General features: G+C 40.9%; 1 protein-coding gene across 2 annotated transcripts in view; it reads left to right on the top strand.

Annotated features, from left to right (window-relative positions):
* The first annotated feature begins 1,878 nt into the window (after window positions 1–1,878).
* The window catches only part of csnk1db (casein kinase 1, delta b), a 40,804-nt gene continuing 26,523 nt past the window's right edge, over window positions 1,879–16,159 (top strand). For both annotated transcript variants that reach the window (XM_084338814.1, XM_084338815.1), the window contains exons 1-3: window positions 1,879–2,337; window positions 12,049–12,159; window positions 13,504–13,652. In XM_084338814.1, the coding sequence (XP_084194940.1) occupies window positions 2,262–2,337; window positions 12,049–12,159; window positions 13,504–13,652 (336 nt within the window). In that variant the 5' untranslated portion in view covers window positions 1,879–2,261. The remainder of the gene's footprint in view (window positions 2,338–12,048; window positions 12,160–13,503; window positions 13,653–16,159) is intronic.

Genomic DNA, 16,159 nt, shown 5'->3' with positions numbered 1-16,159 from the left:
AGAGGGTAAAGTGGCCTGAAGGATGCTGAATAAACCAATTTCTCATTTGTCATGCTCTGTTTGAAAGCTATAGCCATGCAGCCAAAAAGAGGAACACACATTTCTGGTTACAGTCTGTCCGATTGCTCTATAATATCTATATGTTTGAACCGTGTATCAAAATCCAAAAACAAATACTTTAAATTATTAGTTATTATTATTATTAGTATTTAAAAGCCTGAATCTTCTCTGGCACATTCATTTTAGGCTGCATATCTATACGGCCTCATGGGTTAAAAAAAATCTCACTTTATTTCACGTAGAATTTTAATCATGTGTATTTCTTTAGCCGGGTTTCGGTCGAGTCATGCGCCCCAGACAGAAGTCTTCTTCCTGCTCCCTTTGCCCGCATGGCATCATGGTATTTATGATGTTGTATGAAAAACTCTATGATTGTTATGTTTCCATGTGGCCAATAAAACTCTGAATCTGAATCTGAATCTGAAGTGAGGGCTGTATCACAGGATTAGTGGAGAAGCAGGACGGACAACACGACTAATCTCTAATGCTGCACGGCCCCATATTCTACTGGGTCTATGTGTGTGTGTGTGTGTGTGTGTGTGTGTGTGTGTGTGTGTGTGTGTGTGTGTGTGTGTGTGCGTGCGTGCGTGCGTGCGTAGTATACATAAGACCCAGTGCCTCATCCGTAGCGTAACACTGTATTGCACTATCGCAGGACCTTAGCATGTATTTTACCGTGCAGTTTAAACTTTATGTACATTATACCTGTTATGTCTTATTCTTATTACATGTATTATTGCACAATCGCTGCGGGCATGACCCCCCGCATTTCACTGTATGCCCTGTATGCCGTGACAAATAAAACTCTTGACTTGAATAACATACACGACCACATAGGGTCTTTATGTCTTTGTCAATGTGATCAAATGGGGGAAACACCAAGATCACGTTACATCCCCCCTGGTTTATTTATACTGTAGGCCTTGTTGTCGTCACTGTGGCTTGTTGTGAACGATGCACTAACAAGCCTTTCAAAGCTATGTGGTTTGTTTACATGACTGTGATGCCTAGCATTCCAGCTGAACACCTCTCATTCTTTCCAACAAAACAGGAATGTTTCTGAGCTATGAATAATTTAAATGAGGATGTGTTGGATCTGGCTGTTGTTGGCCTACTCGTAAAAAAATAAAATCCAGATAGTTTAACTGCTATCATCATCATCATCATCAAATCATAATCATATTCTAATGTTAGGCTACACACTTATTTGGGAATACATTCCTAACACATAATTCTAACACATCCTAAAAAAATATATATTTGTATTTATTGGTTTAAAATACAGAGACAGTGCATATTAATAAGGAACATTTTACTATAAATATGCCAGTTTAGCCATGGTTGGCAAGTTTCAACTGTATAGTCTCTGGGGCAGGTGACACGAGCACTACAATAATTAAGACAGTACAATAATGAAAACATCCTAACTCTAACACATAATTATGGTTCCATATACCTATGGTTTTAAAATAAAGCTATATTAGCACCACAATAATTAAGACAGTACAATAATGAAAACATCCTAACTCTAACACATAATTATGGTTCCATATACCTATGGTTTTAAAATAAAGCTATATTAGCACCACAATAATTAAGACAGTACAATAATGAAAACATCCTAACTCTAACACATAATTATGGTTCCATATACCTATGGTTTTAAAATAAAGCTATATTATTTTTTTGTGATTAATTATTCAGCACACTGGGCCTCTTTTTAATGTTGTGACTGCACCCAGTTGCTACGGGAAGTGACGTCATCCGCGTCACAACGATGACAGCTTTCACAGTGAAGCAAAAAAAAAATCCCCCACAGCGAAGAAGAAGTAGTGTACGATTTCTGGAGACGACGATAGCAAACAAATCTGCCTCCATCCTCCTCTGAATAGTGGATAATAACCTTCCAAACATCGGGGACATAAACTACACATTTCAAGCTTTCGGACGAGATCGATATTGTGGCTTTTGGTCGATCAGAACGATACAAAAGGAATGGTGACAGTCGGAGGAGGAACTGAATGTTATTGGGATCCGAAGGGGGGAGTCGGTGTGAATAAAGGGTTTGTAAACCGGTCGAGGAGGAAGGGGAGATATTTAGCTTATTAATATTTACTAAGTAAATACAACCGTTTTTTCCCAATAAGATAATTATAATACGAATAATAAGTATAAGTAACGTTAGTCAACGTTAACCCAAAATGGAGTTACGAGTGGGGAACAGATACAGACTGGGCAGGAAGATCGGAAGTGGTTCCTTTGGAGACATTTATTTGGGTGAGTACTATTAAAATAATAATCATAATGATGAAACAATAACATAACTTGCTTTGCAACAAGCTAGTTGTCTAATCAAACAGTTTATTCAAGAGACGGTACGGTTATTAACGTTAGCCAAATAATCTCAATGACGTTTAGCTAATGTCATCTTCTACCTAGTAGGAGTTGAGCTGCTAATGTTATTAATGTCGTTGTTATTGTTGTCTATTTCTGCTAAAGCAGGTTAATGTTAATAATAACGTGAGCTGGCTGCCTGCTTCGAGTAAAGATGATGATACCTAGTCTTGTTTGGCTAGCTGTCATCATCCCTCTCAGGGGAATCATCAACCTGTCAGTTATGTCATAAATGTCTAGATGTAGCAGTACTGTCCATCTGTGTGTCATGTATGTTCTGATGAATTAAAAATGGGGGACCCTGATGTAAACAAGACGAAAGTCTTTCTCTGGTCTGCATCCCCTTAACAATTGTGTGTATTGAGCAGCTGTACTGTATTGTACCCATTCTGCAATCTGTTAATAACATTTTCAATCAATCAATCAGTCAGTTAACCTGAAATGTCATGATGTCTAGTAGTTTTGCCAGCTGACAATGAAGCTGGATTGTACCTACGTTGGGTATTTGGTATCTTTCCTGTAGGAAGGGAGATACACAGAGAGAGACTCATCTGAAAACACACCGTGATGATGAGTGGTTTCTGGGCCTTGATGGGGGTCAGAAAAGGCTGTAAACATGAATGCCTCGCATTGTTGTGGTGGCCAGCCTATTGATTGATTGATTGATTGATTGAAAATGTTAACAGATTGCAGAATGGGTACAATACAGTATAGCTCAATTACACACAATTGTTAATAAGGGGATGCAGACCAGAGACATACTTTCGTCTTGTTTACATCAGGGTCCCCCCCCCCCCATTTTCAATTCATCATATAGTGGTCCTAAGTGGTCCTTGTTGACGTTAGCTGATAGTAATACCATATAACACAAGGCTGCTTCTACTAGCCCACACACAGGCTAGAGAGGCTGGTTGGTTTGAATCCTCCCCAAACTAGGTTCAGTACTACAGGCAGACCCAGTCATTGAATTGCAGTTGTTTGCCAATAGTAGCTAGCTTGGTCCATGCCATCTGTCAGCTAATTCCAGTGCTGAAGGGCAGGAGATGGCAGCATCAGTTGGCCAGCCAGTCATTTCTGTCCTCCTGTGATCTCCAGGCTATGGCAACAAACAACCACCCATATTTAATATGAGACACAGTGAACCACTTTCCCGTATATATAAATTGTCTTCCATCCAAATGTCTTGAGTTTACGTTCTTCTAACTGAAGGTCCCAAGCATTTTATTTTTTCTTTAACTGGCATTTGTCAATTTTGTCTTCTCAACTATTTGATTTGATTTGTTCCCCCATCGTTTGTGAGTTAGTAGGAGAGAGAGACACACACACACAGAGAGAGAGAGAGAAAGCTAACCGACACTGGGTCCACTGGCTTTTCCAGTTTGTCAGCTGTCAAGCTAAATTGTCTGGGATATGTAATTACTAACAAGGTATGTACCAGTATACAGTATACACACAACATTCCCCTGGGTGCGTCAAAATGTACCAGTGTATAATATATACACAACATTCCCCTTGGTGCTTTAAAATGATGTACTAGTATACACAACTTTCCCCTGGGTGCTTCGAAATATACCCATATATACACACAGCATTCTCCTGGGTGCTTGAACCAGTATATATACACTCAATATTCCCTTTGGTGCTCTCTGAGTCTCTGTGTCATTGTTATCATCTTTCCCAGTTTATTGTCTTTGGAGGAGCTCCACATGTTATTACCTGATGACATCACAATTTAGCAGCAGCTGAGCACACTCGGTTTTGGATTATTAGGTAGAGAGTTGTTCACTTATGTTTTCGTTTAAAAAAAAATTGGTCTCAAACCGTAGTTACATGAATTCTTAAATTGACCAAACTCAAACCCCACCCTCTTTTATTGATTCTCTAATCACAACTGTTGGTTTCCTGAAACAACAGTTGCGATTGGAGGATCAAGAAAACAGGGGGGCGGGCCTTCAGGATAGGTCAATTGGGTTTTGTGTTGCCTTAAATAATCAACCTGATCTTAAAACCTTTGATTTTGGGGTCCGATTCTTTTACACACGACGGGCATTTCAACTTGTTTGTCATGCTGAGACTGGCTTTATTTAGTTAATGTACTGTAACAGAGTCAGGAGGACTGTTACACAAACCAACGCCAACCACGCTTCTTGGCACGCCACATGCACGCCACAGTAGTGTATAAAAACAGAAAGGAGTGTATTGTTTTCCCTGAATGACATCAGCTGTCGCCACAACCAGTCAACTAGTTCTTGCACAAATCCTCTGTGTGTTGATATGGAAAACTATAGATGCCTATCTTGCATACTCTTCACAGAGAGGCAAATCTTTTTCTTTTTTATATGCTACTGTAACTGTCAGCCTGTTGTTGTTCCAACTGCCTCTATTGCAGAGCAAATTCTAAAGACCAAAATGCCTTGCTTTATATTGGACACTGGATCCTTTTGTGTAGTGTCTGTGAACAGATTGTGGCTATTTGAAACAGGCCAGCTGACAAAACAAATATGGTGGACCTACAGGGGAGGACCGGACCCTCAACTGACAAGTGACAAAGCAATGGATTTGTTCTTTCAGTTTAGCAGAACCCACCATATGGATTTGTTTGTGCAATTGGTTTGGTGTATTTAAAGGCCCAATTCGCAATCCAAATGTAAACAAATGGTTACACACCCACGACCCTCCCACCACCAAAATAAAATAAAATGAATGGGAGACTATATTTTTTCTCTTTTCTAGTTGATAGACTGAACATTTGATACAAGGACCAACACTAGACAATAGGTAATAGATAGGGGCTGGGTGTCAGCATTGACTTCCCCATGTAATTTGATTTGATTCAATTCAATATACATAAATTTTATTAGGTTTGAACTTTGAAGGCACTGGCTTCAGGGGTGGGGGGGGGGGGGGGCATCTGGTGTTTATGTCAAAAGATGTAGGCAAATTTTGGTTTCTGTAGTAGTTCAGCAGAACGAACCTTTGTACAAAGCAAACTAGAGACCTCTCTACAGGACAGGAGGCACGCTGGAAATAACATTTAGCGAACATCTTCACACATCCACTGAAAAAAGGCATAGATTAACACATTGTGCGCCATAAACGGCGTAATCGTTATTGCCCGCCATGCGTTGAACGCCAACAACGGCGTAAATCGTTTTTGGGATCAATATTTCATTTTTTCGCCATGGCATTCATAATTCATCCAGCCTCCCTCCGGACTGCAGCGGCACCCTGTCTGAGATTGCAACGCCTCAATACCGTCGCCTGGTGGATGGTCGGGCGAGTTACATTCACGTCAAACCGGAAGTGGCGGTCGGTGCATCGAGGAAATCCCTCCGGCAGTCATATCTTGTTACGTGGGTCTAGATACACACTCGAGTGCATTTGGATCGCTTTCGAAACGCAATAATCGATATGATTTCTGCGTTTATTGCGCCATACAAACCGAAAATGGATCTTGGAGATTGGCGTCAAATAATTGGGATCTTTTTCCTCCAGTCTCATCGGCGAACGGTAAGAGGACACTAACGTTATTTTCAGCCCGATTGTCCATTTCCTTGTTTGCAATCAGTCTGATCAATATATCAACCCATACTAAATAAAGCCGTTACCGACGATCAAGGAATTATAAACGACCCCCCCCCCCCTTTCCTTCACGCATGATTAAGCATAATGTATACCGATCATATACATTTGAATTTTTTTATATAGCGTGTATAGGAAAGAAACTCCAATCGATAATCTATCATATGCGTCAGGGCCTATAACTAGCATTTTTGGAATTACAGCAGAAAAGCTTAAAAACATACTTATATAGGCGGTTAGGTGGCCGAGCGGAGATTGCGTTCGTCACCAACCCCGGAGCTGTGAGCTGGATTCGCCTGTTCGAATCCAGCTCACAGCTCCGGGGTTGTCACCAACTTGGCTGGCCGTCTGCACTAATACAATTGGCTGTATTAGAGGGTGGGAGAAGCTGGCGGGGTGGGTCCGGGTCGTTGTAAACAGCGACTCCTACAGTTCGGTCGGGGCGCCTGCTAAGCGCGGATAGGACTTGAGGGGGATAGTGTGGTCCTCCCACACGCTACGCCCTCTCGATGAGAATCCGCGCTGCCAGGTGAAAAGAAGCGGTGATTGGCTGGACGTGTGTCGGAGGAAGCACGTGGTAGCCTCCACTCTCCCAGATGATCTGACTGTGGGGGGTAAGTGCGCAGCGACCAGGAAGGGACTGGGAATTGGCATACGACTAACATTGGGATGGGAGAAAATCGGAGGAAAATGGAGGGGGAAAAAGATCAATATATATAAAAAAAAAAAAAAACATACTTATATTCTCGAAGGTATTAACACAACAATGTATGAATGAAAAAATATAACGTTCCCACATCCGGAACGATAGATAATCGATGTTGAATGGGCCATAGTAATGTCAATATAGCAATAATATTTAAAAAGTTATAGCCCTGCAAAGAAGGTAAACATCTCCATAGGGTTACAGTGCTGGCAGACTGGGTATAATAGATGGGCACAATGCCCGGCGCCCAATATGTTAAAAGATTGATCTTGGGATTTACAAAATCGATTAAATTCAAGTGAGATGATTTCTTTGATATAGGTTTTTTATATGGGGTATATGCTTTGATTCTTATAGCGTTCTGATATTCATATCACAAATCTTTATGCGATTCAAATCAGAAACATGATGATATAATTAGGCTATATATATTATATCCAGTGAACAAAATCACATTACAACATTTCTATCGAATCACAAACTCGCAAACCAAAAATGAGGTTCAAAAGTGAAACTGAAAAAAGGCCTGATGATACACCATTATTTTTTATTCTGGACAAAAAAAACTACGAAAAATAGGCATTCTAAAGTTGAACTGATTCAATTGAATTGAAACATGTATGTGAAATATATCCAACATTTAGACAAGTTGCATGAAAGAAGGTTAGTTCACCCCAAATGTGTGAAATGTGTAGCACTAGCTGTGTTCAGAAATCCCATCTAAGGGGGGGGGAGTGGCTCCGTTCGTCCAGTAAGCTGAATTCTAACGGGCGTGACCTCCAGCCTACCCCAGTTGTACAGGGCGTCTGTGTGGATGTTTCTTAACAGTCGTCAATGGCGAGCATATGTTTTTGATAAGACCAGGCAGCCAGTCACCCCACCCAGGGGTTCAGAGGCTCAGCCCACTCTCTATCCCTCTCTCTCTCTCACTCACTCACTCACTCACTCACTCACTCACTCACTCACTCACTCACTCACTCACTCACTCACTCACTCACTCACTCACTCACTCACTCACTCACTCACTCACTCACTCACAAACACATGCTCAGTTTTATGGAGTCCATCCACTGAGTTACAGCATGTTGCATAACTGGGCTTGTAATATGCTTGAAACATTTAAGTGGTCCCAGTCGTACAAAGTTTTACACGGCATGCCTCAGCTTGGCCGGTCGGGCATAGCCAAGGAATCGAGGATAATAACGTATTACATTTGTCCCAACAAGTCATTCTTTGTTAAACTAATTTCCAATACTCTTCCATTTTTAACAGCACTACTACTAACTACTGCCTTCAAAGATCGAACAGAATAATTCAAAACGGGCATGTGGTGTTGTACCCTGCCTGTTGCATCTGTGCCTTGGCTATCAGGTGGTTGTTTGTTAGTCACCCTAGTACACACACGCACATAGGAAAAGGGAAGTTTAAGTCAACCATAATTATCCTGCCTTGCATGTGTACGTACACTTTAACCACCCCACATCACACACACATATACAGGTATGAATCATCAAACATGAGGGTGTGTTTACACACACAAAGGTGTAAGTGCCTTTTCAGGACACACGGTTGAAAACTATCACTAGCTAGCTGCCGGCTTGTGTGTTTACTGTTTTTGCATAGCATAGCAGTTCTTCTGGTATGTGCTGGTCATCACAGAGTGAAGCCCAAGTGTTCCGCCCGTTCTACTCTTATGGACTTCAGGACAAAGACACCCTACCCTGTTCAATCCCATTTTCAGCCAGTCAATAATATTATAAACCAAGCAATTGATATCCGGGTCTATATATTTTGGACTTTGTCTTCTTTTGCTGGTTAGTGCACGTGCTACAGACTGAAGTAATAGGTGCTGCTGCTGCTGTGCTGAGGTGCCTTTTCAGACCAAAAGCGCCAAGCTGGGTCTTATGTAACGTCGTCTTGGCCCCTTTCCTGTGTGTTGTGAAACCTACTGCATGGTTCCTCTGTGTTGTAGGTCCATTCAGTTTGCGTTTGTTACTCAGGGTTTAGGGGGTTGGAATCTGTGGGAATCTCACAATTCAATTCTATTTAGATTCACGGGGGTCATCACAAGTAGATTTGAAATCTACATTTGTTGTGATTATCAAGGCAATTCTAGATTGCTGTTAACCTTTTGTGTTACAACACTTGTAAATTAGACTCTGCTTGGCTAATCTTGGCAATCTATAGGATCTAGCAGGGTTTCCTCTAAAGCACTTAAAAATGCTTGATTTAACCCTTTGATGCATACAGTCACGTAGGGCTGGGCGATATGACGATATTATATAAATATCGGGTACAGTTCATTAACGATACACTTTTTCAACGTATCGTGGATATCGTGATGTTTTGCCCAAGAGGATTGTGTCGCGTCAATCTGTCCACACGTTACTCGTTCATATCTCAGCCCGTGCTGAGATATGCCCATTCCGCGGTCTGTTAATAAAGTTTTCAATCAGACGGATGTATGGAAAGGCTTTTATTATAACATTCGTTGTAGTAAAATCATTATGCCTCATTTAGTCATCCTGTGGAGCACTGGTCTACTCGACGGCCGCGGGGAGCTAACGTTAGTAGCTTTGTTGACGTTGTTCAGCACACAGGACATTCAGGAAGTCAAAAACTAGTAGCGCTTGCCGATTGGTGCTAAGAACAGCAGGGCGGGTGCAAGCGCTGTGACGTAATTGGCAGACTCGACTGTCAATCAAAATTATTATGTTTCCGTCAGAATGAATGAGTGAAGACTTTGTTAAAGGGTTGCAGAATGGGTACAATACAGTACAGGAGGATGAAGACCAGAAAAAGACTTTCGACTTTTTTACATAAGGGTCCTCCATTTTCAATTCATCAAAACATTTAGAGACATACATATATACAGTAGTTTCATAAAAATGCTAAAATGCTATTGATTGATTGATTGATTGATTGATTGATTTAAAACTTTATTAACATATTGCAGAATGGGTACAGTACAGCTCAATACATACAATTGTTAAGGGGATGCAGACCAGAGAAAGACTTTAGTCTTGTTTACATCAGGGTCCCCCATTTTCAATTCATCATATTTCATATCTAAATCATATAATATCTCATTGCTAAATATATGCAATATATAATCTAAATCTAATATATAATATAAAAATGCTAAATGCATGGGTATTTTATTTTGTCTTTAATGTTAGCTTGCAAAATCAAATACTGTCTTGGTAAGCCTCATAATGAATTGTTTGGGGTAAAAAAGAAAAACATCGTGATGTGTATCGTGTATTGCCGAAAGGTCAGAAAATATTGTGATATCATATTTAGGCCATATCGCCCAGCCCTACAGTCACGCCAATATGATGATTATAATAAGTCCCTGCAACATATGTTTGCATTATTAAACCATGAAGATGATTTAAAAAATAATTTAATGAAAATGTACTAAGAGTAGTCTACTGACACACTAATAAAAAATGTATTTACATCTAAGACCATTTATATAAAAACTCTTGGGTGCCTTTTCTTTGCACAGTACTGTGTTTTCTATCCACTTTAGCCAAACACACACACACACACATATATATATACTGTTGTAGGCTAATGTTTTACTATTTTTTGTATCCAATTTGTATGGATTATTTTAGGAGTGAAATGCGAATGAAGGGTTGAAATCACTACTCGCAAGCTTGCCCCCAGATATTATTTTCCACTCGCACCGGCCAAATTAGGGGGCAATTTGCGATCATATCGTCGCAGTGTACAGCCCTGTCTAGTGGACTAACGATTTATAGTTCAGTTCCACAGTGATGAGAAAGTTGAAACCATATCATTCACAAGACGACAAACAAAAATAGATTTTTTTTTATCGTTTTATTTTTATTTTAGAAGATAGCATTTTCTTTCTGTTTTTTCCCAACCACTGCTTGGCTTCCGCTTCCTGCTCCGTTTCTGCTGCTGTTGCTGCTGGGCTGGGAGCCTGCCTGGGATAGGCCTGGACTCGCTCACTCACTCACTCACTCTTTCACTCTGTTGTTTTCCAATATAGTGTGCAAGAGAGAGCATTCCCTCTCGCAATTACCTTCCTGTCACACTCCCCCACCCCCCCCCCCCCCCCCCCACCCCTGTGCCCACACTCGCCTGACATGAACTGACGCATTGACTTGAACTTGCCATTACAGTAGAATCCAATGGGGTTCGCCTGGGCTGGGCATCTTTCCATGGCTTAGTTACTACATGTTACCAGTTACCAGTCAAAATCATCCGCTTGCGCTGATCCAAAGCAAGTAACATAAAAGTTCAAGTGGCTGTTTGTTGGGAGTAAAAGAGTCCTCAAATGACAAATGGCCTGAATTGTACACACTAGCCATTAGGGTTTCACGATACACTGATACTAGAAAAGTACCGCGATATAACCAGCTGTTAAAAACCGTACAATACTCTTTATTTTATTACTATCAATACTTTTAGAATAATAGCCTGATGCTGTAGTGTGTGTGTGTGTAAGCGCTTTGCGTAGTGGGTGTGTGTGTGTGCTTTGCGTAGTGGGTGTGTGTGTGTGTGCTTTGCGTAGTGGGTGTGTCAAGAGTGTCTGCACCGTTTATAAAAAAAATGTCCTTGTTCTGTCATCTAATGAATTTTTCCTGATATTTTAGGTTTGTGCCATGGTGTCGTTTTAGAACCGGTATCATGATACTTGATATAGTGATAGTAAAAATCTTGGTATCGTGACTAGGGATGGGGCCGAATATTCGATCCCATATCTACATTCGATTTTCATATCAGAAAAAAAAAATTATATATATTTTTTAAGCAAACCATTCTTATTTCATTCCTTTTTATATTTAGAGGCAGCCTAATTTTCATAGCCTAATTGATCTAAAAGATGCACGTGCTACTGTTTCTGTTTGTTTATTAAAACCGGCGGTTGATAGTGCCTATTTATGTGCAATACCCTTTGATTTTAATTATCCATTCTATTAAAAAGAATAACTGAATTGAACTGAAACTGAACATTTTAACTGAATTCAAACTGAAACAAAAAATAACAATATATTTGTAATTAAATTTTTTTTTTTTTTAAATAAAAAAACTTTATTTGGGGGGGGGGGGTCGAATATTAAAATATTCGATATTATGAAAAACGAATATTCGAATAGCACTTTTGCTAGAAAGTCCTATCCCTAATCGTGACTGACGTCATGTAGATCAGTTGCATCTCGATCCCCGTTACACCGGGGTCTTTACGTCGTGCCCATTAGTGACGACAATGTCAACGACAACGCATTGAAAATAACCCAATGTGTCCCTCCTCTCCTCCTCCTCCACAGGCACAGACATCTCCGTGGGCGAGGAGGTGGCCATCAAGCTGGAATGTGTGAAGACCAAACACCCCCAGCTCCACATCGAGAGCAAGATCTACAAGATGATGCAGGGCGGAGGTCAGTCAGTCATCGGACCACGAGGAGGAACCCCCTCTTCCTGTGGTGGTGCACATTATTGTCTCTCCACAGTCTCTGCTTTCTCTCTGTTATCCTAGTAGCACTAGCCACTGTCTGTGCTGCTCCTTGCCCACATTCCTCTGCTCTTTCACTAGTCCTCCATTTTTCATCCCTCTGTCTTACTGGTTCCTTGCTCTCTCATCTTCTGGCCTTATATTTCTTCTTCAGTCCTCTCTTCAAACGACTTTTCTCCCCACTCCCTCCCAAGTCTCCTTCCTCCCAATCCCTTTTTTTTCTCTCTCTCTCTCTCTCTCTCTCTCTCTCTCTCTCTCTCTCTCTCTCTCTCTCTCTCCCCCCCTCCCTCCCTCCCCCTCTGCCTGCCCACCTCCATCCTCCGAGCCCCCCTCTCCATGTAAATGTGATGTACACACGTCGCTGGGTAGCCACTGATCCACATGAGTCAGCCAGCAGGCTGGAACATTGAATCAGCAGCAGCTCACGGGTTTGAGTTTGGTGTCACGTGGGAGGAGCCTGAGTTTGGTGTCACATGGGAGGAGCCTGAGTTTGGTGTCACGTGGGAGGAGCCTGAGTTTTGGTGTCACGTGGGAGGAGCCCAGCCCACTCAGCTCCACTCAGCCGGAAACCCATCTCATCCTGAAGGGAACGGGTCACAATCGAGCTGTCCTCAAAAACGATCCAACCGGGCCTTGATTAATAGTGGGCGTGTGAACTAGTCAATAAAAGGGGGTGTGATTGTTTGCTGTAACCCTTCTTCTGCCAGTCGGAACTATTATTTGTACTAACTTGAGTATGGGTTAAAAGAACACGCCAACATTTGGGGAAATTAGCTTACCGTCTTCTCCAGAGAGAGACAAGCAGATGGATACCAGTTTCCTCTCTGTGCGTTTAGTAGAAAGCTATCTGGCTGCACGTTAGCCTAGCTTAGCACAATGAATGGAAGCGGACATCTCCGGTTAGCCTATAATAGGCATTGTCCAACTAACGCCTCTCCCGAAGGCTAACCGGCACTGTCCGCTTCCATTCATTGTGCTAAGCTAAGCTAACGTGCAGCCAGATAGCTTTCTATACTGAACGCACAGAGAGGGAACTGGTATCCATCTTCTTGTCTCTCTCTGGAGAAGACGGTAAGCTAATTTCCCCAAAATGTTGGCGTGTTCCTTTTTAACCCTTTCACCGCCACGCTACCAACACGGTTAACCCTTTTCACTGCGACAACACACAGAAGGTTAACCCTTTCACTGCCACACGACAGAAGGTTAACCCTTTACTATCACACAACCGTTAGTTTCACTCTCTCTCTCCCTCCTCTCTCCCTCTCCTCAGTGGGCATCCCCACGATCAAGTGGTGCGGGGCGGAGGGCGACTACAACGTGATGGTGATGGAGCTGCTGGGGCCCAGCCTGGAGGACCTGTTCAACTTCTGCTCCCGCAAGTTCAGCCTGAAGACCGTCCTGCTGCTGGCCGACCAGATGGTGAGACCCACCCACCCACCCGTTGTCCTTTTGAATGATGGCCTCTTTTTGGGCCAATCTTCTAGTATGAGTCCTTGTATTTATTTGGGCGTGCTTATTATATTTCATGCATGCACACTAGGTCTGGGCGTTTAATAGATTTTTCGATTAATTCGAATTAATGATCTAGGACGATTTTGAAAAAAAATAAAATAAAAAATTTGATTCACCTTTTATTTTACAAAAAGTGATGTTTGGTGAAAGTTAGATTTGCACTTTATTAATACCAATAGGGCAATTCATTCTTGTTTGATGATCAAGAGGCACGTTTTATTTGTTTTAAGTGAAGTTTGGTGAAAAAGCAATTATTGCATTATTAATCCCAATAAAATAGGGACATTCATCTTTGTTTGATCAAGAGTAACCTTTTATATATATTATTATTATTATTATTATTATATAATTATTATATATTATTATATATCTTTTTTAAGTGAAGATTGGTGAAAGTTAGGTTTGCACTTCAATCCCAATAGGAAAATTCATCTTGGGTTGATAATTTTTTTGTATCAAATAAAAACAAAGGTTATTTGAATGATTTCCTAGGCGTTTCTAGTTTTCAAGAGAAAAAAATCGATTAAAAGAAAATAAATCTGAGATTAAATTTTTAGGCCATATCGCCCAGCCCTAGTGCACACATACAGCTGCTGTGACCCAGTGTCACATCCATATATTTATATTTGTAAACACTACTTGATCCTACACTGTGTGAACTAGGGGGTGTAACGATGCAACCTCACAACGATTCTTCGATTACGATTATTCAGGCAACGATTCAATGCATCATGAAATCTCTTCATTGGACCACGATTCGATAAATCTTTTATTCATTTTCGATTAATCTTCTATCAGTTAATTCCCCAAATTTTTTTGAATAAACACATGTGGCTGGGGGAACTGATTCACTCAGCATGAATGGACTATAGGTCAATAAAAACAATACAGAAAAAAAATATTAATTTCGATTATAATAGATTCTAACACATTCAAATCGATGCATTTCGATTAGGGATGCTCGATATTGGCTTTTTTACCTATACCGATATTGTCCAACTCTTAATTTCCGATACCGATATCAACCGATACCGATATATGCAGGGTTTCCCCCCCAAAAAACGGAATAATTTCAGGTAACTAATTAACATTACATATCTCTTGTTGTGGAATTAACACAACATTATGCATACTTTTGACAATAAATAAAATCAGAATTTGTTCTTACTTGCTTGCCTGGGTAAATAAAGGTTCTAGAAATGTAAAAAAATAAAAAAATTTTTTTTTTGAAAACCGATACCGATATTTCCCGATATCACATTTTAATGCCGATATCGGCCGTTAATATCGGTAGGCCGATAATATCGGACATCCCTCATTTCGATTAATCGATGCATCGTTACACCCCTACTGTGAACGTAACGTGCAATAATGTTACTAATATATTGTGTGATTTGTGTGAAGGGCGGACTAGCAGAGTAAGTTTTTCATTGTACGGCAAACTGTCTGTTTAACTGCACATGACAATAAATCATCTTGAATTATAGACAGATTCAGTGGCATTGTGTTGCTAGGGAACAGCTTGGACTGCAGTTGATTTCCTGTGGCAGTATTTGCTAATATCAACAACTGACACAAAATCAAACCTAGTCTACTTAGAATATTTCTGTTAAAGGAACACGCCAACATTTTGGGAAATTAGCTTACCGTCTTCTCCAGAGAGAGAGAGACACGAAGATAGATACCAGTTTCCTCTCTGTGCGTTCAGTAGAAAGCTATCTGGCTGCACGTTAGCCTAGCTTAGCACAATGAATGGAAGTGGACATGGCCGGTTAGCCTTCGGGAGAGGTGTTAGTTGGACAATGCCTAGGCTCAACCGGCCATGTCTGCTTCCATTCATTGTGTTAAGCTAGGCTAACGTGCAGCCAGATAGCTTTCTACTGAACGCACAGAGAGGAAACTGGTATCTATCTTCTTGTCTCTCTCTGGAGAAGACGGTGAGCTAATTTCCCAAAAATTTTGGCGTGTTCTGTCAAGTAGAAACTGTGTCTATATAGGTGCATTAGGGACACCATGGTGTGGACATCTTCCCACTGGTTAATCAGGACAACACTGGTGTTACCGGTTACACCAGACTTTTTACAGTGGCACGTGTGTTGTGTTTAATCTCACTGGCGTTTAACCGCAGATAACAGAAAGGATTAACGTTAAGTGGTTAAACGGGGGGCCAGGCTTAACTAGGGCTGGACCGAACATTGTTATTTATTTAGAACATTTTGTTCTTTTATTGTTGTAACACACTACACAAAATAAAACCCCTCCCTCTCCCCTCCCAAACCGCCTCTACAACCTTTAAGACATTGTATGATCATGTATACATTTATTGTGTTTTTTTTTTTTTTTTTTTTTTTATGTTTAAATATCAACATTATCTGGCCATCCTCAGTAACTACTATCAAACTCCTGTGACTTCA

This window comes from Notolepis coatsorum (genome assembly GCF_963971535.1).
Source record: "Notolepis coatsorum genome assembly, contig: SCAFFOLD_364, whole genome shotgun sequence".
Taxonomy (NCBI): domain Eukaryota; kingdom Metazoa; phylum Chordata; class Actinopteri; order Aulopiformes; family Paralepididae; genus Notolepis; species Notolepis coatsorum.
The sequence above is the reverse complement of the archived record's forward strand: the minus strand, read 5'-3'. Positions and strand labels throughout refer to the sequence as shown.